At 40.3% G+C, this 25,870-nt stretch overlaps 2 protein-coding genes across 4 annotated transcripts in view; one reads left to right on the top strand and one right to left on the bottom strand.

The window, feature by feature from the left end:
• The window catches only part of Fto (FTO alpha-ketoglutarate dependent dioxygenase), a 359,978-nt gene extending 338,565 nt beyond the window's left edge, over positions 1–21,413 (bottom strand). The window contains exon 1 of the mRNA XM_021631121.2: positions 21,257–21,413. Within this exon, the coding sequence (XP_021486796.1) occupies positions 21,257–21,301 (45 nt within the window). The 5' untranslated portion in view covers positions 21,302–21,413. The remainder of the gene's footprint in view (positions 1–21,256) is intronic.
• Positions 21,414–21,491: 78 nt separating this feature from the next.
• Positions 21,492–25,870, top strand: part of Rpgrip1l (RPGRIP1 like) — a 100,562-nt gene continuing 96,183 nt past the window's right edge. For all 3 annotated transcript variants that reach the window (XM_060392227.1, XM_060392228.1, XM_060392229.1), the window contains exons 1-2: positions 21,492–21,656; positions 24,372–24,463. In XM_060392227.1, coding sequence (XP_060248210.1) covers positions 24,379–24,463 — 85 coding nt within the window. In that variant the 5' untranslated portion in view covers positions 21,492–21,656; positions 24,372–24,378. The remainder of the gene's footprint in view (positions 21,657–24,371; positions 24,464–25,870) is intronic.

The following is a 25,870-nucleotide window of genomic DNA, read 5'->3' on the forward strand; positions in this document are numbered from 1 at the left end:
CTACTAGCAGAATGTGGTATCAGAATCAAATGAACAAAGCTCAGAAAGGAATGTTTCTCAGTATTGTCACACTACTGGCTGCTAATTTATCCAACCAGCAAAAAGAGCTCTGTGGGGCTTCGCTAATAATGCTCTGAACTGTGACTACACATGTGCATGCCAAACATGGTCCACTCACAGATCTTCATACAAACTCCAGGGACCCTCAGGTCCAAGTTAATCACCTCTGTAGCCCCATTTTACTGTTCTAGTGGAAATACTATAAAGCTGGATTCAGCAGTGTATTAATGAACAGGGTAGGATTTATCTACAGAGCAACTATTAGAAGTTCTATTAATAACTTACACGCTCCATAAAAATGAAGTCATTATCTTATGAAGAAACCAAAAACTTCTATAAAAACTCCACGTCAATCTTTCAAAAAAATTAAAGAATCAAAGATTACTTCCAACTGCTATCATGCTGGAACTCCAAATGACACGGCTGTCTGCTGCTGCTGCCCTCGCTGCCACCACCCCACCACCGAGGGTTATGAAACTAAAAGGAGGAGAAACATCAAAAAGAGGAAGACAAAAGTATGTTTGCAAAAGACATTATCTACCTAACATATATCTTTAAAAACAGAGAAAATCAACCAAAAAATTTAAAACAATAAGAATGCAATCTGTCCTGGACTCAGGGACATTTTTTATAGCAGTCAAAAGATATAACTTTAAAAAGATTTGCAAAAATGCAAATAACAATGAACAAACCCAAAAGACAATACTATAGTAACTCAAATTATAAAAATTTCTAAAAAAAAAAACAAGAATACAGTAACTAAAATTATAAACCTTTCTAAAACACATAAAATTAAATAGAAATACAATTTAGATAAGTAACGTTGTTGAATGAGGGATATTATAATAGCTCAGTTCTTATAAGTTTAATGCAATAGCAACTAAACTGCCATAGAACTGGTGAGACATATTCGGACCTTAAAAAAATAATAGGGGGGATGGCATCAGGAAAAAAAGTTGTCAACAGTACAAGAGCCAAGGAAAATTTGGAAGTAAAATAATTATGTGTCTTTATGCTTGCAGATACTGAAAGGACCCATAAAATTATAGCAATTAAAATAGTGTGTCTATAATAACAAAGCAAAGTAAAATAAAAAGCCCAGGTGAATATTCAGAGATTCAAATCAACACAGAAAAGTAGGTAAGGCAGAAGAAATAACTAGCTATGCACTCGAGGGAGAAGATTATATGACTAACAAGGGAACCATTCCTACCAATCAAAAAAAGACAAAAGTGCCACTGCAAAATGAACTAAGACTATAGGCACCAACAGAGCCGAGAGAACTGTCTGACCAACAAACAGGCCATTAAGGAGTCCTTCCAGTTTGTTCCACAACAAGCAGCAGCAGCTGCTGCTACTCCCTGTAGCTGGCAGATATTTCACTCTATGGTATAATTCCAGAGTTTGAAGAATGTACCAAAAATCATTTTTCTGCATTGGTTTTTAGAAAAGAAAGTGGCATCCCCTCCCTGGCAGCAAGTCGATGCCTTTAACCAAAGCTCTGGACAAAGGCTATCCCACAAAGCCACCTTCCTTCCATTTGCCTTAGGGACAGTTCCACAGATGTGTAGGGATTTATGAGCAAGCATGCTCACTAAACAACAAACTGTAACAGAAGAAAAAAGTGCACATAAAGAAATATTATCACAGCAATGAAATGAAAAATATTCACAATATATTGGCTACTGTTGAGAAAACAAGGTACAAAATGTATACCATATGATTCCAACTTTTGTTTAAAATATGTTTCCATAAGTGATTATCATAAATACATTCTGAGTTTTTAAAAGATATAAAACTTTACATTATTAATTTATTTTAAATGAAAGAATCATATTATGTACATAATAAGCCCCATAATAATAATGTAAACAAAAACAAAGTAACAGTTGTCATCTCTAGGATTACAAAGGACTCTTATTCTAAAAAATATAAAAACCATTTTTCCGTTTCCCTAAAACATTGTTGCAAATCAGAAACAAGTATTTTAAGTAATGAACATTTCAGCATCTTATGCCACACAAAGTATGGTTATTTACAAATCAACTTTCATAATTCGCACGTGCAAACTCAGTTCACAACAGTCACTCCTACATAGTGTCAGCTCTCACTATGCTAAACGCTTTACACACTTCAGACCCCCTTGACCTTCACCACTATTATCAGCCCCATTTCAGAGATGATGAGCGAAGCTCAACCACTGTGTGACTTGCCCACCGTCATTCAGCTAGCAAGCGGCAAGGGACAACAAAGCAGCCTGGATCCAAAATCTGTGGACCTGCGCTCTGACGTACCACAGGCCACAGCTCTCCCGATGAATTACCTTCTAAAACAGCAGGACTGATTTATAATGCAAAGGCCAGGGCACAAGCAATAAAATAAGCACACAGTTCCTTTAAAGCAGTCTCCTAGTGAAATGCTATACATATCCAAAAATGTGGTCACTGATCAAAACATTTTCAGAAATCCTTCCTTTTACTGTCCCCAGAGCACAGTAAACATGTCTCCTCTGAAAATTCTTCCAAACAGCTAGAAGTCATTCTTAAACAAGGCTTAGGATAATTACACAAACAGCAGATTCCTGCTCTTTGACACAGCAGCAGCCCCTCAGGCTTTTACTGCAGCACAGCCTGTGCTCACTCCCCGGAACTAGTGATGGTGGCTTCCACTGTTTACCATATGCACTCTAGCCATAATTTGCTTACACAAATTCTGCTGCACTGGGGTCATCAGTGGCAAAGATTACACTTCATTTGTCCCTGACCCTCCAGCCTAACATACAGCCTGGCTCAGAAAGAGGACTAAGGAAGTGTCACTGAAAGCACTGTGCAGAAAATGCCACAAAGATGCTTTGAGTAATGACACCATAGTAAAATTTCTGAATCTACAAACAAATATATATATAATATATATATTTATATATTTTTTTTTGAATCTACAAACAAATATATATAAGGCATGTGAAAAGAGATTATAGTAAAAAATGAAAATTTTGTGGAATCATTTCTAATTTCTTAATATTAAGAAAGACAAAAGTCAGTTTTTAGCAGATTTTACAATTTCTAGCTATGGTCATTTCTCACAAGTCACGGGTGGAAAGGTGCAGATATAAAAATACCTCATTGTTTAAAAAGCAATCTCCTAAAGCAAGGATGCAGAAATGGACATAAACTTTCTCAGACAACAATGTTAAGGAGAAGACAAGGGATGCCTCCTACCTATAGGTCCAATCGAAAGAGTACAACCTGGTGCTGAAATATAAATCAAAGAACCGCCCACCCCTGCTACTTATTGACATTTGCTACCTGCACATTTCTAATATGTGCAAGATGGCCCTGTTTTTATTTACAGCACAAACCACAGGCTGAATGTAAAACAAGATGCTTAATAAATCTAGAGGACCATAAAACACAGCATAACTCAGACGGCAAGGCAGACACTCACTCCTTAATTAAGTGGGTGATGTTCTGCTTAAAACAAAAAGACAACCCAGGGCTACAGCTTAGATTAAGCACTCAGTGTTGCGAGGGCAGCACCAGCCATTTTCAAGGCAAAGGCTTTAAATCATGAAAAATAAACCATCTAATCGTCTGTATTCAATAGTAAGTAGACAGTCAGGACACAGACTGATTGGGATTAACACATTTTCAGTTATAACAAGTAATTTTACAGAGGATTAGTATCTTGATGGTCTGATCAATATGAAGCGCTGCTGCTATTACAGATGAGGAGAAATTGCCCCTCTGGTAATAAAGTGTGCGTGTCTTCGCTCTCCTTCATTTGCTCAGTCCATTACTGTAATGGCTCCAGCATTAACAGCTGGGACAATTTAAGCAGCAGGGGTCTGCTGAATTTAAAAGCTGGCAACAGTGGCCCTCACCCAATCCTCCTGTCTGCCTATGTGATTCCTCCGGCTGTGCCTGCCACAGGAGGATCATGTTTTATGAGAACAATGACTACTATTTCCCAATTATTGTCTCATTAATAGTGTTACCAGCCAATATTGTGACTAAAACAAAAAACTGCTTTGCAGTATATTAGCTGCTGATAAAAAATAATAATAGTAATAATATAAACAAGGCACGCTATTTACCTAAATACCAATATTGACATGACAACAGGCTGGTGTCCTCAGAAACTGTAATGTTTGTGTTCGCTGGCCTGGAGCTCAGATCATATTCTCGAGCAAATAAAAAAATAACAGAATGTTCATGCTGACGGGTGGAGGGGTATTCATAAGCAGAATTTTCCATCTCTGTTTTCAAAAAAAAAAAAAAAAAACAAGTGAGATGATAGACTGCTGAACACAGAAGGAAAATCCTTATTAACACAGCCCTGAGACTTTAATCACTCAGAGTTCAGCACAGTGAGCTGCGGTGGCAGCATCAGCCTGTTGTATATTATTACTGGAGAAACAAGGGCCCTGGAGGCTCACCCTTGAGTGATCCAGTCACTAAGTGATGGTGCCATAGGGCAGACTTAGGGCTGATGCAGAAATCAGAGCTCTGACTTTTCTGATCACAAACAGTTAAGATTACACTGACTCACTACCAGTGCATCTCCCTGGACCAGAGGCAACCTGATACAGTCCTTCAAACAAGCTCCTATTTGATTTCCACCAGCTACTAAGCCCTCTGTTGCCCTTTATGTGCAAAGCAGTTCCTCAACCAAACAGAAGAAGTAGTCCCTTTATAAACAGGTCAGTCCCAAAACTACAGAGCAAACAAATGCACAGCAACAGGCCAGGCATTGGGTATACATGAAAAATGCAAGGCTGGTAGTCAAACTGGCAGCCTCAGGGACTAGAACAGTCATTAGCAGGGATGAAGTAGGGAAGAAGGAGTTTCTGCTGTCTGAGCAAAATGAGTGCTAAAGGTTGGCTGCATAGCCCTGCACACAGCAACATTTAAAATAGGTTATAATATGCTTAAAAATGAGCACCGAGGACAGATCTCATGATAAGGGTTTGAAAAACCATTTAAAACAAATGTTTTTTTGTTTGTTTGTTTGTTTGTTTGTTTTTTAATGTTCTACATGGAAACCTATGGCTCCAACTTGAGACTTGCCTTTCAAACCCAGGCTAGCAAACATGCCAAGAACAAGTATTTGGAAATATGTCTGCATCAATGCAAATCTTAACTCATAAATGTGTACTGACCCAGCCAGGCAGTCCTCCTGACTGGCCCTGCCTTACACCATGAAATCAACCAGTGAGGTGCATGCGTATACACAACCAGGTTCCAACACAAGCTTAAATGAGCAAGCTCAGCAGACTTCCAAACTCAGCTGCTCTGAACGTTGCCCTTCCTCCCTAAGGCTCCAGAAGTGTCATCTCACACCAAGGTCTTCTAGGAAGCAGGAAGGCACATTTTCAAAATAAGTCTACCAAGAAATCTACCCCACGCTTCCATTAATACCAGCACTTAGGAGGCTGAGGCAGAATCAACACAAGTTCTGTGGCTACACAGTAAATTTGAGGTCAGATTGGGCTTCATAGTGACACTACTTCAAAACAAAGAAAGGCAAGAGAGGGAGGGAGGCAGGGAAGAAGGGACGGAAGGAGGGGAAAAAGGAAGATAAAGAGAAGAGAGGTCATGAAGAAAGGGGGAGAAATCTACTTGAAAAAACAACAGGATACACTAAATATACATGGCAAACTGGCACTTTAAAATTGAAAGAAAACATTAGAAACCACTGTTGACCACTGCCAAAGCACATGTTCAACGGGTGAATCTTGATTCTCAAAATTAATTGCTACATCATTAATGCGTGACTAATTTAAATCCCTAAGTACCTAATCATTTTCCATTATTTCTTTCAAATTCTACTTCCATCTCTATTAAAAAGCCCCATGACCAATACAAGTAGCACTCTTGAGAATTCACTGAATAAATATTTATGCAATATTTGCTGTGTGTCTGGCAAATGTTGAATATTGGGAATAATATAGAAAATGACATTTTTTGTTGTTGTTTAGCAAGATGAACTTAATTGTGTAACTGACTGGACCATGACCACAGTTCTGTAGACAAGTACAGTAACTGTAGTCAGCTGTCTGTTACACCAGACTCCTGTATAGGGGACAAGAACCTGGAAGCTTTGTAAGAGAAGTCAGTTAAGGTCAGCATCTAAGTGACAATTTAAAGGAGAAATAAAATCCTACTGGGTCCTTTTATAGGCTTTTATAGCGAAGTTTAAAAGACAGCACGTGTAATTCCAGAGTAATTTCCCAAACCCGTGAGTTTGATGGCAGAGTATTTGCAGTCTCCTTTAATCAAGAAAGATGGGTGGTTAGCTGCAGCATGGCCCTCTACAGCTGTGAGAAGCACGCCTCCAGAGAGACACTGGAATCCATAGTTGGTAAGCACAGCTTTTAGATTTTTACCTCAGTGTTTAAATAAGGCTGCTTTTCTCAGCTGTGGATAGACACTGCAGAGCTGAGATAAACCAAGGAAGGCCTTGTCCTGTATCTGGGCAACATGGATGCCAGGAAGATGATCATTAGTGAGCAATTAATAATTGTTCAAATAACATTTCATATGGCTAGTTACAAATATCATTTCAAGAGATGATCCACAGTCCCCTGGGGCCTCACTGACCTTGAAGGATGAGGAGGGAACTGTTCACCCTTTAGCAACCTCTGACCACATGGGAATATCCACGTGTATAGTCAGTAAAAACCGAGATCAGTCATACCAATCTGATACTTTTGCAGAACCAACCCGGTACTAGTAACTACTGCTGAAGATTTTAATAGCCATAGATTTCTAAATAAACTGATTTAACATACACTTTAGCCAATTTCTGTAAATGTTTATCTTTAACCTTAGATACTTAATAAGCCAGTTTTTGTAACTGTTTATCTGTGACCTTAGAAACTTTAATTTTATATGTATTTATCTTTGAGTCTCATCCTTAACGTACCTTAAATAACTTATAAGGACCTTCACAACTTGTAAAAGCTTTCTTTTTAATTTTCCCATTCTAGAAGCATAACAGCATTAACAAATGAGTTTACAGTCTGTTGTGAGAATTTTCTCCCTGTGGGAATAGGGGAAACTAAGCAATGTCTATCCCCTCCTCATAAAGTCCTAAAGACAAACCAAAGTTCAATTTCATCAGCGTTCCCCCTGGAGAACCAATGAGTCTATGGCACTTACCGAGAAGTCGGGGTAACGGTGGGAGTGCAGGTGACCCAGGAGCAGTGGCACTGCACAGCCCTTACTTGGTACTTGTGAGGTCATTTTATAGTCACATAGATAGATCTCCCTAGTTTTAGCCCTTTGTCTATACAAAATCAACTGGGACGGCCAGTCATACCCTCTCCTGTGGAGGAATGTTAACGTTTAACAAATCCTGCTGTTGTCATTTTGGGCCAGCACAGCTGAAGGTGTGAAGATGGCAGCAGTTTACCTCAGGAGATAAGACAAAAGCAATGCATTGAATCTTAAAATATATATATATATATTTTTTTAAAGAGAACATAGCAATCAAAAATAACCTTAAAACCTTTAAAATGTTTATATTTGTATCTGCATTCATTCATTTACATTTACAACTACATTCAACATACATTTAAAGACAAGGACATACTTTTTTGTTTAAAGAAAGAATATCCCAGAGTAGAAGCAATTCTCTCCTAAGAGTGCTTTTGTACTCCATGCAATAGGGACTACCAGAAGTGCATGATAAGTCTTGTCATTAAAATCAGTTTTAAAATGTTTAAATTTATGTTACTGGGTGGCAGTTGGGCACTCTGTTAATCCCAGCACTCAGAAAGCAGTAGGCAGGCGGATCTCTGAGTTCAAGGACAACCTGGTCTACAAAGAGATCCAGGACAGCCAGGGTAGTTACACAGAGAAACCCTTGTCTTGAATGAACAAACAAAAAACAAGAACAAAATTCATGTTAATTGTTCCAAAGAAAGATCTAGAACCATTAATCACCATCAATAACTTCTTTTAGATTAGAATTTAGATTATTTTAGATGTGTACAAAATGAAGTTGGGCCGAATGAACAACTTTTGGTTTATATGAACATTTAGTTTTAAGTCAGTCTGGTACTATGTACATGACGTAAAGAAACAAACATAATCATATATAAGCAGCCTATATATACTTAATCATACATACATTTTAATAAACTAAGGTTTTGAACACTACTATTTCTAGGGATTATTAATTTTATAATTTTATTGTGAAAAGAAAACTTAATCTAGAGATTAGACTAAGAAGAAATAAAAACAGGCACATGTGGAACAAAGGTGTACTGAAGGGAAAAAGAACATTTCTATCTCAGAGGAGAACGGGCCTGGAGATATCAGGCAAAAATTGCTGGGATTGGAACCCAGCAGAGCTTACCATAAAGACTATCAAAATTAGAACAAAACAAAACACTAAAATTATTAAATAAACATCTTCTCAGCTCAGGTAACCTGGGCTTGTAGATACTGATACGGTGGGTAGAACCTGAGAGTCTTAAGTAGGATTACTATTGCTATCATGAAACACCATGACCAAGCAACTTAGGGAGGAATGGGTTTATTTGGCTTACACTTCCACATCATAGTCCATCTCTGTAGGAAGCCAGGACAGGAAGCTGGAAGGAGGAGGTGATGCAGAGGCCAGGAATGAGTGCCTTTACTGGCTTGCTCCTCATGACTTGCTCCACTGGCTTTCTAATAGAACCCAGGACCACCAACCCGAGGATGAAACCGCCCACCAGGAACTAGTTCCTTCCCCACCAATCACTAAGAAAATGTCCTACAGACTTGCCTACAGCCTCATCTATGGAGGCATTTTCTTAGCTGGGGCTTCTTCTTATCAGATGACTCTAGCTTGTGTCAAGTTGACATGAAACTATCCAGCACAATTGACCCCTTGTCAACATGACAGAAAAACATATCACCATTAAGCCACAACCTTTCCTTTTTCATTCATCCCCAAGATCTCACATTAAAAACATAAATAACTTTTAAAATTCCAGTCTTTACAAATTCAAACACTTTATAAATTCAATCCCCATAAAATATCCAGTCTATTTTAAGTCCTTTAACTGTGGGCTCCTGTAAAAATCAAAATTAATTTAAAAACTTTCTATTTCAAGAGAAAAGAATCAGGGCACAGTCACAATTAGATCAAAGCAAAATCCTTAATGTAATGTAATAAATAGCACAATGTCCAATGTCTGGGATCCACTCACGACCTTCCGGGCTGAGCTCATTTCTCGAGCTCTGGCCTCTGCAGCACACAGTTTGTCTTCTAAGCTTAGGCAGGCTCCACTTCACCACTGCTGTTCTTGGGGGTGTCCCATGGCACTGGCATCTCTAAAATGCTGGAGTCTCTCCCTACAATTGAGCTGCGTTTTCCTCAATAGCCTCCCTGGGGCTCTCTTTAGGGACTCCAGCACTGCCACACCTGCCAAGCCTCCACTGCTGTTGTTACTCCTTCATGCCTTCAAAACCAGTAACTACTACTTGGGTGACCAAGTTCAGCCACCAGTTGAAGACACAACCTTGACTGCCCCTGGAACACAGCTTCTGTATGCTGACTCTCAGCAGATGCTTCCCAGAAGATATAACCTCAGTGATGCTGGTCTCTTCTTACTCATTGCTAATGTCTCAGCTCCAACGGACCATCATCAATTGTCCTGCTTATGCAAAGGTTCCACTTCAATGGTGCTGGTCTCAATCAGGGCTGAATCTTCAGCCCCACCCCAGCTGACCAGAACAACAGAATCTTAATTCAAAATAACAAATGGTCCCCACGGAGTCTTTAAACTCCCCTCTGAAACTTCACAAGCCAGGCTTCCATCCTCAGCATTGCCTCAACACTCTTATCTTCCAAGCTCCTACAGAACACCCCACTGAGCTCTCAATACTCAAAGGCTTTTCTAGCACAAAGTTCCAAACTGCTTCCACAACTCTCCCCAAAACACATGGTTTTGGTCTCTTGTAGCAATACCCTACTATCCTGGTACCAAACTGTCCTAGTTAGAGTTTCTGTTCATGCAATGAAATACCATGACCAAAGAAACTTAAGGAGAAAAAAGTTCATTTGGCTTATGATTCCACATCAAAGTTCATCATCAAAGACATAAGGACAGGAACACAAGCAGGGCAGGAACCTGGAGGCAGGAGCTGGTGCAGAGGTCCTGAAGGAGTGCTACTTACTGGCTTGCCCCTCATGGCTTGCTTAGCTGTGGTTGAATGACACAGTCTTTGCTCTGGAGGTCAGAGGGGTGCCAGAAAGAGATTAATAAGGGGGAAGGAAGTAAAGATGCCAAAATTGAGGTTAGCCCTCAAATCAATAACTCCCCAAGAACAGGGAAACTGGTCCGTCAATGGGACTTGCATCACTCACTGAGGAAGAGGTCACATGAATATTCCACCGACTCTTTAGCCTGCAGTGAGTTCAGAGGACCTAGGATCTCTGAATGGGATTTGTGGGAAAAAGGCAAGGAGGGTGGGGCAGGAAGAAGAGAAACAGAGAGAATGGAGTCATCCAGAAAGGGGACAGGGTGATGGTTCCAGCCAGAATGAAATCCCTCTCAGGTGCAGCACTAAAAAGTTGGCGATCGGGACTGGTGGAGGTGACATGGAAATAAGAGAGAAGACAGGCATACCGAGAAGCAGAATTGTTCTTTCAATCAGAACAAGTCAGGGCCAAAGTCTCTGTGAGCAGTTGGAGAGTGTACAGCGTGGCACCGGGGACTTCAGGTTGTGCGGGGCTTGAAGGGGAAAGGGCATTTTCAGTGGCTAATTTTCTGGCCTTAGTTCTGCCTCTGCAATTTCAGATAGGAACTGTCTGTATTGGCAGTTATTCTTAAACTTGGGAGGATTTCTGGCAAGAATTTGCCTGACAGATATTTTTAGCCTTTAGCCAAAGCCTGCCAAAACAAGAGTGCTTAGTAGCCACAGAAGTGGTGCTAGAATTAACAGGGTTGTTAATTCTACAGCACAGGCTGGAGGCTCTCTGCCATGCAACCTTCCCTCAACAGACACTGCCAATGTCTCTCTCTGACATGGAAGACAAGCACCACTAGAAAAAGAGGAATTCCACACCAATGCTGTTTTCGGGTAAGCTAATAGTTGTTCAAAGTTTCTAAGACTCTTGGGGAGACAGAAGACAGTGATGTTCGTTTTGAAAATCAACATTACAATGTAAGGCAGAGCTGAAATAACAGAAAGTAACAATAACTGTTTTTACTCAATTGTTTCCCACATTAAATGTCCAGGAGGTATCTCAAGTGATTAAAAAAACTAGAATCAAATAATGAAGGCAACAAAACACGAGTGAAGCATGTGATCCTCCTGGAGGAGACATGCAAAAGACAAAGAGGGATTGGGGAAAAGAAAGAAAACGAAAAGAGGGCCCAGCAGAATGTTTTAGAGGAAGTTTTCCAAAGCTACAGTCCTAAAACTATGTATTTTGAATACTCAGGAGATGACTACTATGTGGCAGCCACAGAGCAAGCCTGGGGCTTAGAAAACAATATCCTGATGTAGGGTGTTTCAGCTTGCTGAGTACTTTAAATTAGGAGATACGGAAACCTCAGAACCAAGGTTTCTCTGACCTTCTGCCTTTCTTCTTCCCAGAAGCAAATTCAAACCAGGATTCCTCTCACCCGGGATGAGTCACCTTTTCCCAAAACAAACCATAAAGTCTAAAAATATTACTGTCACCTTCCCTATCTTCTTCTAAGAGATGGCTGTAACTAGCCTCACTGATGTGACATTGAAAAACTCTCATTTCAAGAGTGTCCTGCCCCATGCTTGAGAGAAAGAAATACTCAGCAGTCTAGAAGAACCTCCCAGGCAGGACCCATGAGTGTCAGGTCAGCTTTTCCATTAGATCCAGTTTCACCCAGCCTACAAAACTAGGCCTTCTTCACCCAAAAGAAGCAATGAAATCACGGTTTTCTCCTGAAAACCGTCTCTTTCTTTGAAGCTTCCCATGTGAGATAAAGCTGTGATTAAACTGGACATGCGTATTTCTTGAGCTGGGATCCCAGTCTTGGAGCGGGTCTCTCTCCCTCTTTAATCTCTTCAAATGCCATCACTGACAACCAGTGTGTGCCCAATGTCCTTGGTGAATCGGAATCCAATCAAGTTGTCAATGAAGATCATCACAACTAGTTTTAGGATCTTCTTGATAACTAAATTCACGGAGGTTAGTGGAGTCTAATACAGCTGGAGAGGGCAAAAAAAGCTTGCATCTCACCCATCTGGCCTGGCTGTGTCTTTCAGAATATCCTTTATAATTGTCCTGGTTTGTTCTCTGTTGCTACAGTAAAATAGCCTGACAAAAGCAACTTGAGGATGGGGACATTTCAGCTTACAGGTTATAGTTTATCAACAAGGGATGCCAAGGTAGAAACTAAAGGTGAGAGTGTGAAACAGACGCCATGGATGAGCACTGTTAACTGGCTTGCTTTCCCTAAGGCCTTTCTTATATACCACCTAGCCAGGGGTGGCACTGTCCACAGTGACCTAGGCACTACTACATCAAGAAAATAGCCCATACACATGCTAATGGCCCAATACAATGGAGGCAATTCCTCAGTTGATATTGAAGCTAATCATCATCTTATCTTCTGCACATAGAACTGAAGTCTCTCAATGTCCAAAGACACAAAAAGAAGCCACTAAAACAATTTTTTTCCCTCCCATGGTGACTCTTGATCGTTTTAACTATACTTTTAGTAGTATTTTTACTTTTTAAAAATGTATGTTTTTCCCTTCATACATTCATCCAGTTTGGGTTTTTTTTTTGTTTGGTTTTTTGTTTGTTTGTTTGTTTGTTTGTTTGCTTACCTTTTCATTATTGGGCAATCTTTTTTCCCCGGTTTTAACTTTAGTCTTTCTTCCCTTTTTGCCCCTGTATCTCTTCCTCCAACCCCTGTTCTCTCTACTGTACTTTAAGAGATATTTTGGCTATCTATTGGGATAGTTCTGTTTCTTTGCTTATTTTTAATACATGCACTTATTTTTAATACATACATCTTACTTTTATATATGTACTTATATTTATCTAATTTTGGTTTTGAACTGTTTGGTTATTGGCAAATTCTTTCTCTTCTTTTTACTAGCCTCCTGTTTTTCCTCCTCCTTCCCATAAGTACTCTTTCATTTAGTTTAACTTCACTTCTATTTCTCCCTCACTGTCTCCTTCCTTTACCTCATCTGCCTGCTCCTTCTATTCTTGCTCTTGAACTCACAGAGCACTGCAGTCATTTCTGTCTGATGGTCACTGGTAACGTATCTGTGGGTTGTGACGGACTGTAGTGTATTTCTGCATTATGTCTGGCTTTCTGATGTTGCTACAGTTTCCTCTGTTCTCAGGAGTCCTGAGGATTAGTTCTCAGGAGTAGACTGTTTAATAATATCCTCAACACTGCCACACACAGAAAAAGAAAAAGAAAAAAAAAAACAACTCAGAAGAGATATCTAGAAACAAAAGAAATATGAAAAAGCAAGGCAACAGGATTCCTACAAAAGTTCACTACTCCATTGCTGGATTCAAGATTGTGAAAAAGGTCCAATGCCAGATGCACATTTCAAACTCTTAGACATGATCAGTGGCTCAAAGAGCATGTGATACCTTCAGACTAACTCAATCTAAGTCTTGAAGTTCACAGTCAGCAACAAAGAGGAAAGAGTCAGGAAAATTGTGAGAATATCAGTAAAAAGGATAAAAAGAAAACAGTGAAAAAGGGGACTGCAGCAAGAAAAATGAGACTCTCCAATAAAAATAGGAATGTTAGAAATAAAAACCTCAAATTAAAAAGCACAGTGAAAAGCATCACCAGGTCTCAAAAAGAAATACAAATGGACAATAAGTATTTGTAAAACTGTTCAACATCAAAGAGGACCCAGAGTAAGATGATCAATCCTCACTTAGAAAGACAAATGGGTTGGATATGGGAAGTAGGAGAAAACAAGTAACAGGACAGGAGCCTACTGCAGAGGGCCTCTGAAAGTCTCTACCTAACAGTTTATCAAAGCAGATGCGGAGACTCATAACCCAACCTTCGGCAGAGTGCAAAGAATCATACAATAAAAGGGGGAGCTAATGTGACTGGTAGAGGACAGGAGCTCCACAAGGACAAAATATATCAGGGCATGGGGGTCCTCTATGAGATTGTTTCACCAACCAAGGACCATGTATGGATATAACCCTTGCTCAGATATAGCCCACTGTAGCTCAGTATCCAAGTGGGTATCCCTAGTAAGGGGAACAGGAACTATTTCTGACATGAACGCAATGACTGGCTCCTTAACCTGCCCCCCACTCCCAAGGGAGGAACAGACTTGCTAGGCCACAGAGGAGGACATGGCAGCCAGTCCTGAAGATACCTGATAAGCTAGGGTCAGACGGAAGGGGAGGAGGACCTCCCCTAGCAATGAACTTAGAAAGAGGCAGGGAGGAGATGAGGGAGAGAGGATGGGATTGGGAGGGAATGAGGGAGAGGGCTATGGCTGGGATACAAAGTAAATAACCTGTGATTAATATTAAAAAATAAAAATTAATATTAAAAAAAACTGTTCAACATCCTTAGCCATTTGGGAAAATAATGTAAAACTGTTCTGAGATTCCATCTCACCCTTGGCTGCCACAAGTGCATCTAAACAAGAAACCTTACACACTCACACTGGTAGAAATGTGAACATGTACAGTCACTCTGGAAATCAGTGTGGAGAGTTCTCAAAGATAGACAGATAGATAAATAGGTAGGTAGATAGATAGATAGATAGATAGATAGATAGATAGATGCAAGCTAAAAGTAGACCTGCCCATTGACCCATCTAGACTACTCAGCGACATACCTGAAGGTCTCTAAGAAAACATACTTGGACATTCGTATTGATGGCCGACTATTTACAATGGCCGTGAAATGGAGCCAGCCTGGAAGCCCATCATGAGATGACTAGATAAAGAAAATGGTTCATAAGCACAAGGGAGTTTTATTCAGCCACAGAGAAAAGGGAAATCATGGCACCTGCAAGAAAATGGATAAAACTGGAGATCATTTCGTTAAGTGAACTAAGCCAGATCCAGAAAGACAAACGTGTTTCCTCTCAGATATGAAACCTAGATTTAACAGTATACACATGTGTACATCTAAATCATATGCATTTGTGTAAGTGTGTAGTTTAATCTAGATATTCCCCCTCACTTGTTAAAAAAAGGCACTTGTGGAGAAATGTGTGGAATTTAAAATTATCAACATCACTGTTAAATATATAAAGATACATACAAGAAATTCACTATTTCTACTCAAAATGTTCAAGAAAGAAGGCAATCCACACCAGGCCGTCATAAGAATCCTTGAAGCTAATCTTTTTTAATTCCATAACTAATAAAATAGTTTCAATATTTCTAAAAAGCCTCTCACAAGGGTGCACCTTAAATAGATCTTCCTCAGAAAGGTATTCTATGAACTCTCAGACCAGGTTAACCAGCTCTTCCTAGGGAAGGCATTTCTTGACGTGTACACCCGAGACCAAGTTAGATATTCCTTGTCAACCATGATAAGACTCACTACCCCCCCCCACACTGGTCTGATATTAACTGTCTTCCATGAATAAACAAGATGCTGGTTCCTTTAAAGATGGAGACAAGACAGAAGCTAGTTTAAGTGATATTAAGGACTAACAGAAGGCTGGGCGAGGAAAATAGCTCAGCAGATAAAGGTGCTTGCCTTCAGGCCTAAAGACCTGAGTTCAATCCCAACTATAACCAGAACAGACAAATTTTATAGGGGAATGACACATACACACAATAAATAAATATTAAAAAAAAAAAAAAAAAAAGCAGAACAGATCAGGGACTAGGGCTGTAGTTCAACAGTAGAGCACTTGCCTGGCATAATAAAGGTTCTCAGTTCCATTCCAAGCACCACCAAAAAAGCAACAATAAAGGAAACCAGATTATAGAAAAAGAGACATGACAATGAAAAGACATGTCCAATCCTGAATTTGGCATCTGGAAAGAAAAAAAAAAAAAGGGCCAAAGTAGATATTCTTAGAACAATTAGCAAGTAGGACTAGGAAGTAAGTAAATGGGTTAAATGAATATTGCATAGACATTAACATCTCTGAAACTGACAACTGTATGAGACACCCCTGTTCTTCAGGAAATACATGCTGAATCATTTAGGGGTAAAAAGGGCTGATGCCTCCTTTTTACTGTCACGGTTAATTAAAAAGAAAATAGTGTCGGGTGCAATTCAGTACTGGACATTACGTAGCATGTACAAAATACTGTGTTCAATTCCCAGCACACAGAAAAAAATAAACTAAATAACAGTAATGGTTCAGGTGTATATATGGAGGTTGGGAGGGAGTGCAGAAAAGCTCACACAGCAAGATGGCAACCTACACACTAATACAACAAGCCTAGAAGAGAGTTCTAAGTTCTAGTCTTCCGGTTCTTCTGTAAGTTTTACATTATCTTAAAATAATACAAAAAACACCTGAAAAAGAGAAGACCAAACTTCATGAAGACCATACCTATTTTGCCCATGGGGCACACACATGTACATTCAGACGCATACATACAAGTACCATACATGCTCCCCCACACATGCAAACACACAGTGGGGCCTCACCTCAGCCCAGAGAGTCCTCCAGTCTTGCCACTAATTTTTGACTAGAGAAACACAGGCCCAGAGTATGAATCCCCACTGTATTTATTTTTCTGTTTTGTTTTTGGTACTCCTGAGAATTGAACCCAGGGCTTCATACATGCTAGGCAAGAGCTCTACCACTGAGCAACACCCCCGCTGAATCCCCATTCTAATAGCAAAGAAATGGCAGAGCCAATGGTCTAACTTGGGCCAAATATGTCCACCAAATACTACTGGACCATGCCACTGTAAGAAAAGTTCGTTTGTAATGTGTGGATACATATATGTGCACTCTGATACATCAACACAAAGTGAACAAATGTGTTTCTGAAAAGCCAGATATTTAGTCCAATCTTATTCTCCCTTCAGATTTTGAAAGTACATAAAGTACAAGGAACAGCAAGGGAAAAAATATATATATATAATCTATGTTATTACAAAGAGAAAAGGAGAATCAAAAGGTAATTACTAAAGAAATTACAGCAGTCAGTTTAAAAAGCAAACAAGAAACTTCTGTGACTTCAGGACAAATATTTCAAAAGTTTAACATGCTGGCACAAGACTGTAATCCCAGCTAGTTAGGAAGCTAAGGCAATGAATCTATCTAGGAAATAGAAAGAACTCATAAAACTTAATAAGCTAACAATAACAAAAAAACTGGGTAAGAAATGTGAACTCACATTTCACTTGGGGCTGGGGAGATGATGGCTGGGGTGAGTAAGAAAGGTACTACCAGGTAAGTGCTAGGTAGAAGTGGGGGTCCGCCTCTAGTCCAGGAGCTAAAGAGGCATGCACAGGTGATCCCCAGAGGAAACTGGCTAGCCAGACTAGCTAGCTGTATATGCAATTTCTGGCCTCAGGTAAGAAACCTAACCTCGATCAAAAGGTGGAGATTTTATAAAGGAAGACTCCCCACATCTACCTCGGGCCTCTACACACATGCACATCTACACACATGCTTCATTACCATACATGGCCACACATGAATGCGAACACACCCATATACACTTTCCACACGTGCTTGCACACAGACACTCACACACACACACACTCATACACAAGAGGATACACACATGTTCATTAAGTATATAAGAAGATATTCAATTTTATTGGTCATCAGGGAACTACAAATCAAGACCACAATGAACTACTGCCTCCTGTTCACCACGAAGGCTACAGTGAGAAGACAAACTAGCAAGCTATGACAAGAACTTGAAGACATTCTCAGCCTCAAACTCTCTGGTGAGGAATGTAGGGCAGAGCAGCCGGTGTAGAAAAATATTAAGCACAGTCTTACAATGTGACTAGCAATTCTACTACTAGGCCTCTACCCATAAGCCAAATAAAATCCTGTCCGTACAGCAACTGAAGTTCAACTGCTCACGGTATCATTCTTTCTGACTGCCAAAAAGAATCAAATTGTTCACCAAACATCGAATGTCCCTGACACAAATTACAGTCACCTGGGAAGAGGGAACCTAAATTGAGGAATTGCCCCCATCAGATTGGGGACATTTTCTTGGTTGATTAATTATTGAGATATGGGAGGGTCCAGCCTACCATGAGTGGTGCCACCCCTGGGCAACATGGTCCTGGACAGAATCAGAAAGGCAACTGCACAAGCCATGAGGAGCAAACCAGTAAGCAGTGTTCCCCCATTGCCTCTGCTTCACTTCCTGCCTTGAGTTCTTGCCTTGGTTTTCCTCAATGAGGAATTATCACAAGACAGTGTAAGACAAGATAAACCTTTTCCTCCCCAAGTTGCTTTTGTTTATGCTGTTTTATCACAGCAACAGAAAGCAAACTAGCAAATACATACGTACATACATATATATATATACATACATACATACATAAAATGTGCTGTGTCCAGATATAGGAATACCATCGACTCAGTAATGAGAAGTACTGGTAAGTACTACAAGATGTATAAACCTCAACACATATGAACATGTATGCTGGGTGAAAGCAGCCAAACACAAAGGTCACACATCATATGATTCTATTTATATGAGAACATTCTGGGGCTAGAGATGGCTCATTCAGCAACATGCTTGCCGCATAAGCAAAAGGACCTGAGTTTGGATCTCTGGTACCAATGTAAAAAGTCAGGTTCAGTGCATGCCTGTAATCCCAGCTCAGGAAAGGTGAAGACAGGAGGATCCCCGGGGCTTGCTGCAAGCAAGTCTATCCCAGTTAGTGAGTAAATGGTTCAATGAAAGATCCTGTCTCAAAAATAAGGTGGAGAGCAATTGGAGAAGAAACTCAGTATAGAGCTTTGATCTTCACATACACACACACACACACACACACACACACACACACACATACCTGTATACATATGTACAGACACACACAGACACTCACATGAATCTCCATAAAAGGCAGCCCTAGAGAACGAAAATATTAGTGGTTGCCTACTGAGGAAACTGCAAGTCAGTACATTACCCAGTATAAACAAAAGCAGAGATAGGTGACTGGTCACAGCTTTTTCTTAATAGCCCCAAACCTGTAATCATCCAAATGCCCGGCAACAAGTGTGTGGCTAGACAAAATGTGGCATCACACAAAATGCAGCACTCCTCAGAAACAGAAAAGGGACAACTTGATAACGCCTACACTAACATGTATAGATCTAAAAAATTATTATGATGAATGAAAACACCAGGAGACTTAGTGTATGCTTCTGCTTACATAAGAAATTCTAGAAAATATAGATTCTACAATAGTGACTGATCACAGTGACTGCCTGGGGGTGAAAATAAAGGAAGAAACTGGTGGAAACAAAATAATTTTTTAAAGGGATAGAAATGTTCTCTATGCTACTGGGACATTTTGCATATATATATATATATATATACACATATATACTGTCAAAACTTTCAAAACTGTACACATTAAATAATTACAAGATATTATATAAATTATACCTCAATTTGGCTAAACAGAATGAGAAATAGTCATTCATGTTTATTTGGACACTAATACTTAAAACAGCTCCGTGTGCTTTATTTCAGCCAATATTTCAATGACCTGATTGATTAAAAGAAAAAAAATCAAAGAAATCTTAAACAGCAACTTGCTCTTCAGAAATGGAAACAAGAGCTAGGAGATTATAAAGGCATAGGGCCTGACTGATCCCTATCCCACCTAGAAAACAAATGGCCCTGAACAAGGGACAACTTCTGCCAGACTGTTTCCACATCTGTAAAATATATAATTAAGGCCATTACGTAACAGATTCAAAATTTTAATCTTTAGGTTTACTGACTTAAGACAGACTCTTGCAAGACAAAATTCTAGCAAGAACTGTACCTGTTTTATGTCCCACCGATCCTCACTGCCAATATTTCCCTAGAACAGAATAAGTACCAAACTGCATGTCTAAAGGCCTTTGACAAAATGAACTACAGACAAGAGGGAGTTTTGAGATGCACAGAGTCTGTTGTGTCCACAGCAAGTAGAAGCACAGTGAACCCCAACCATGCAAGATCTTTCAGGCTGTGTGAAGCTTTGTATTTACCCTAACTAGCAGAGGCCTTTGACAGACTTGTAAACAGGTGGGTCATGCCAATAGGTCATAACTAGATTTAAATTTTAAAAAGAAAAATCACTCTCTAGAGTGTGGAGAAGGATCATATGATGGGGAAGAAGGATGACACACAAGATATAATATAGAGCATGAATACAGTCCAATAAGGAAGCTGTTGTGGCAATCCACTTAAGAGACTGCGGTAGTTTCATCCAAGGTAATAGAAATGAAGAGTAGACTGAATGCTGACACATTAGGATAAATCAATAGATCCCAACTTTGGAAATGAGAGGAAAGAAAACACTGAGCTTCCATTTCTCAGCTTCAAAATAAATGTTTATACTCTACCTGTGTAATATCTATCTTGCCATCTGGAACAATAATATGAAGTAATTATTATGCATTTCATGTGGGTGTCTGATACAAAAATTGGTGTAAATAAGTAAGTCACTATTGCTGTTATTACTGTCATCCCGTGTAATGTCAGAAAGCTCAACAGCAAAGACAGAGACTAGGAATGTACTATCCACAGAAGCTATGTAGAAGATATTCGATGTGGTGACCACGCAGACAAGTCACCTGGCCATTGAGACAATGTTCCAAATAAATACAGGTCACCATACAGTTTCTGTAGCTCAGTTGCTCTCTGGCTGAGAAAGCACAGGTGGTATGATCGGGCCATCTGGTAAACAGAGGCTCGAGAGTGGCTACAATATAGCCAAGGAATAGGTACAAAAGCAGGACACGGACATGACTGTCCAGCTTTTCATTTCTGACCAAGTCGAACTATATTAGATCTGCATCCAGAGAAATACAAATCTACAGCACAGACGTGCGCGCGCACACATACACCACACACACACACACACACACACACACACACACACACCACGTTTGCAGGTCTCTTGCAAACAAGGCCCTGTCATCCCTTGGCTTAACGCCGAGCATCCGCTCACCACCCCAGCGGGTCTAGGGCTTCCTTGGCTCTAGCCCCGGACTAACGCACAGTCCCAGATGGCCGGAGCCCCACATACCTTAGCTTCGCGCTCTCGCTCCTCCGCGGTCTGGGCGCGCTTCATGCTGCTACTAAAGCCGCCTTCGCCACGGTGGGCCGCGTCCTCCCTCCCCCCTGGACCCCGCCTCCTGTGTGTAGTTCTCTCAGCTGCCCTCTCCCGCCTGGCGCCATTCTCTCTAAAGCCCGGAAAAACTACCTCTCCCAGGATGCTCCGCGAGACTCCCAAGAACTCCTTGGGATTCGGAGCCGAATCTCTCAAGTCAGCCAGCTAGGCTAATGTAGTACAGCGGAACCCAAGGAGAACTACATTTCCCAGTGGATAACGGGACTTGCTATGTTTTCCCGTGCTCCTCTGGGCCTGTGGAGGCTTGCGCCTTGGGCGCTATAGCAACGGTAGCTAGCTGAGGGCGAGCGCAGAGGTGAGTACCCTGTGAGGTGGGGGCAGAAGTAGGTTAGCCGGCCCTTCCTCTGCCTCACAGCTGAGGGCCTGGAGTCCGCTCCGAGCCCGGGAAAGGCCTGGGATTCTTGCGTGGAAAACAGTCCATCCCGACACACCTCCACATACTCAGGCCTACATCGTAGTTCGCCCTGACCGCCTGCCTAAGCCAGAAACCTAGCTGATAAGAATTGGCAACCCTGTTTAAATCCAAAGACTCGCAGGTCACAGTCACAGTTCACTCTTATTTCCTAGGATTTGGGATCGAATGGTAAACCTGCGGTCCCTCCCCTCCCCCCAGGGGCTTGTTACTGTTGTTGCTGCTGCAGCTGATGGCGGTTGTTAGTTTTTTAAAAACAGGGTTATCCTATGTCCCCCAGGCTGAACTTGAAGTAGCTTTTTAGTCTATGCAGTTCTCAGATTCACTTAACAGGTCTTGCCTCAAGTTCCCACTACCACAGTCAGTGCCTAGTGGCCTGTCTTTCTTTATTACTGTTGTTCATGTGACTACTCCCATGGTCTGTTAAAGCTATTATAGGCAAAGACTTTGTTCAAACTCAGTGCCTGGAATTCATTTATTCATTCAATAAATGGTAGCATTGACAGCACATATCAGAAGGGAACTCTTTTAGCAAGGAAGGGGACCAGTGAGAAGAAGCTAGAGAGATGGGGGTGGGGGGTGTTTGAGAGTAAGGGACAGATATGAGCAAGAAACAAAGATGTGAAAATATAAACTAAAAATAATTTCTAAGACAATGTATTACTAAACAACTCTGGGATAATGACAGAGGTTATTGCTGTAAGAAATAAGCCATACTGGGTTTGATGGCACACTCAGGACAAATCCATGGTTTACACAGGGCACGGTGGCACTCCACTTTCACCCTAAGACTCAGGAAGTAGAGGCAGGTAGATCTGAATTCCAGGCCATCCAAGTTTACATAGTGAGACCCTTTCTTTAAAAAAAAAAAAAAAAAAACAACAGGGATTTGAGGCCAGTGTGCTTAGTGCTGTTGGTGAATTTGAGGTCAGTCTAGAATGCATAGGTTTCCCTTAAAAAAGAAAAGTTAGAAACTGGAAAGAAAACTAACACGGAATAGTAAGAGAAACTTTGTCTAAGGAAGTGACCATTGGCTGGAGCCCTGAAGTGTGAAGAGAGAGCTAATGCAAGAGCCCTCCAGGGAAGATAAGTGTGCTGGACATGAGGAAAGTGGAAGACAGTGTAAGTGGAGTATAGAGAGCAAGGAGGAGGAAATCACAGTAGGATTGTGAGGCCATCCAACATGCATGCGCAGGGCCAGAAAGTTCATCATTATACATAGATCCTGTACGTCATTGTTGGCATCACCCACTACATGCCAGTACTATCTGCTTCTCAGTTGTGATAACCAAAAATGTCATCGAACAACTCCTTCCTGGATAGATGACCTTGAGCAGTTGAGCTAGTTTGTCTTAGCTTTTGTTTTGTACATCAGGAGCCATGTGAGTAGCCACTGTGTGTACACACTGTAAGCATGATGTGTTAGTGTCATCTTCTGCAGTCATCCTCTGAGAAATTTTCCCTGACGGTGCTTCTTAGTCGACTGTGAGTCCTAATCAAAGTTCTGGAGCCTCTCTCCAAGAAATCCTCTCCACACACATCTCTGTAGGGCCTTCAGTGCCAAGTCTTGATTTTCAGACACTGAAATCCAGGAGCTGCCTTTCCCCATTCAAGTGTCTGTTTAGGAAATACTGCTGAGTGTGCCATACTCCATGCCAGCTTCTGGGACAGGTGAATAAGATGAGTAAGCTTTCTACTCTCTTGGTCTTCACATTCTACAGCCAGCATTCTAGAACTTGAAAGGGTCTTGCTTACAAGGATATTTCACTAACAGTTTACCTCTAACTTTCTAGGAAGGTCAAAATGAAAATAGAGAATGTACTTATCTATTTGCGTACCATATGCTGTATATTCATGTCCACATATAATACCAAGTTACTATGTTGTGTCTCTAAAAGTTCTAGAGTAGGCAAGACAAGGCAATATGTTGAGGTAGCTAATCCTGGAATCTCCGTGAAGTAACAAAAGGGATGTGACGGAAGTGAATGTGTGCGGCCTCCTACACAGAGCTTGAAAGGGGCCACTCCTTTGCACAGTGTGCGGACAGCTGGCACTCTTAAACTCTTGACACCCCACACATGCCTTTAGTTTGTAATCTCTCTTGCTTTCAGAATAACCATGAGATGGGTATACTTTGTTCTATTTTTAAACTTAAGTAAATGTAAGGACTTGACCAACTATCAGACGGTAAAACAAACTATTTGACTCAATCGAGTACATGACCTGAGTTGTGGTTTTGGGTTTTTTCCCCCAGAATTCATGCTTTCTTTAAGGAAAGGTGTGGAGCTAGAAGTATTTCTTAAATTTGGAAGGGTTTGTTTTTGTTTCAGATAGATAAATAAGAAAAGGAAACATTTAGGAAATTACCTCATTTCCTCAGAAAACTGTAGGAAATAACACTGCAAAATGAAGACAGTCTTCATGATTAGATGCAGTGTTCCTTCTAAAATAGGAGCTTTCATCTTGCTCAAGCAGCACATGTGGGCAATAACATGTCCATTAAAGTTCTAGTCTCCTATCCTCTTTATTTGGCTCATTCCATTGCATAGTTAATGCAATAACTTAGACAGAGTTTTTTGAATTTTCTTTTCTCCACAGATAGACCATGTCTGGCCCAAGTGATGAGACGGCAGGAGACCTGCCAGTGAAAGATATAGGTCTAAACCTCTTTGGAGTTGGAGGGTTACAAGGTATGGCCACCTGTTATTTATTACAGTTATGAACTTTGATCAGTAATTTCTTTTAATTTAAAGTATTTCTGATAGTCATACAAACCCAGGCATTTAAGTAACTATATAGTTCTTGATTGGACTAAACAAGATGGAGAGTTTAAAACACATATGGTATTTTACTGCATGCATCAATTATCAACAGCTCATAGCAATGCAAGATCCCCCTCTGTTCTGATAAAGAGTTGTTATAAATCATCTTTTTAAAATTCCACACATCAGTAGAAACTGCATAGAGTATCAGGCCTCCAAACCGAATTGCCTGGTTTAAATCACATTCACCATTAAAACACTTCTTTATGTTTAAATTTTATATGGGAGGAAATACCATATTTTAAAATTTTTGCCTTTCAAGTAGAGTATCTCAAAATGGCCTGTTTATGCAAGTGATAGTGAGTTTTCAATCACGTTAATACACATTAAAGGCTTTCTTTATCCTTTTATCATTTCGTTGTTCCCGTACAGCTGAGGAGTACTTTCAACTGAGAAAGTAAAGTACTGCTGTAAAGAGCAACATAGACAGCAGAACCAGGTTCCTGTTTGTGACAATGCTGGTCAAGCTTCTAAGCCACTAAACCTTACTTGGAGGAGGCTGGAGGCTAAAAATGTGTCCTAAGGACTCTATGTACACCTTTTGATCATAACAGTGTCAATGGCCAGACTTAGCTACCTTAGAAAGGTATTAAGTGTATTGTTCATTGAGAACATATTGACCATATGTGTTATTGAAAGGAAGGATGTTTTGGCTTTGATTTAGATCATGGAACCAGTATCAGATACTGAAATTAAAACTATTGGGTTTTGGCATTGTGTAAATCCAATTCTTATCATCAGTAGCCACCCTCGATCTTTAAATCTGATTGAAATTTAAATATGTTTATATACTTAAAAGTTAAAGAGGTGTATTGGGTTTTGTTTTGTTTTGTTTTGTTGCAATGTCTTACTATGTATCTTTGATTAGCCTGGAACCCACTGTGTAGACCAGGCTGGCCTTGGAACTCACAGATCTCTGCCTGCCTTTGTCTGGGATTAAAAGTATATGCTACTATATCAGGTTAAAAAATTAATTTTCAATGTAGTAAATAGCTTAAAGAGAAATGATCTGTAAAACTTTGAAATCACACGTTTGGGGTTTTTTTTGGGGGGAGTTATTTATTTTTCTATATCTTAGCTTCCTAGCTCAAATAAAAATTCCTGTTATGTTCACTGAATTGTTCCGGTTTTTTTCATCTGTAAAAAAATACACTTCAATATATATTTGTAGATACGAAACCTTCTTTTTGCTGCCATGTTAGTGGATGAACCTTGCACATGCTAGGCAAGTGCTATACGCTATATGAGCTGTGTTCCCAGACTAGACAGCCTGCC

Source organism: Meriones unguiculatus, chromosome 10, assembly GCF_030254825.1.
Source record: "Meriones unguiculatus strain TT.TT164.6M chromosome 10, Bangor_MerUng_6.1, whole genome shotgun sequence".
Classification (NCBI taxonomy): domain Eukaryota; kingdom Metazoa; phylum Chordata; class Mammalia; order Rodentia; family Muridae; genus Meriones; species Meriones unguiculatus.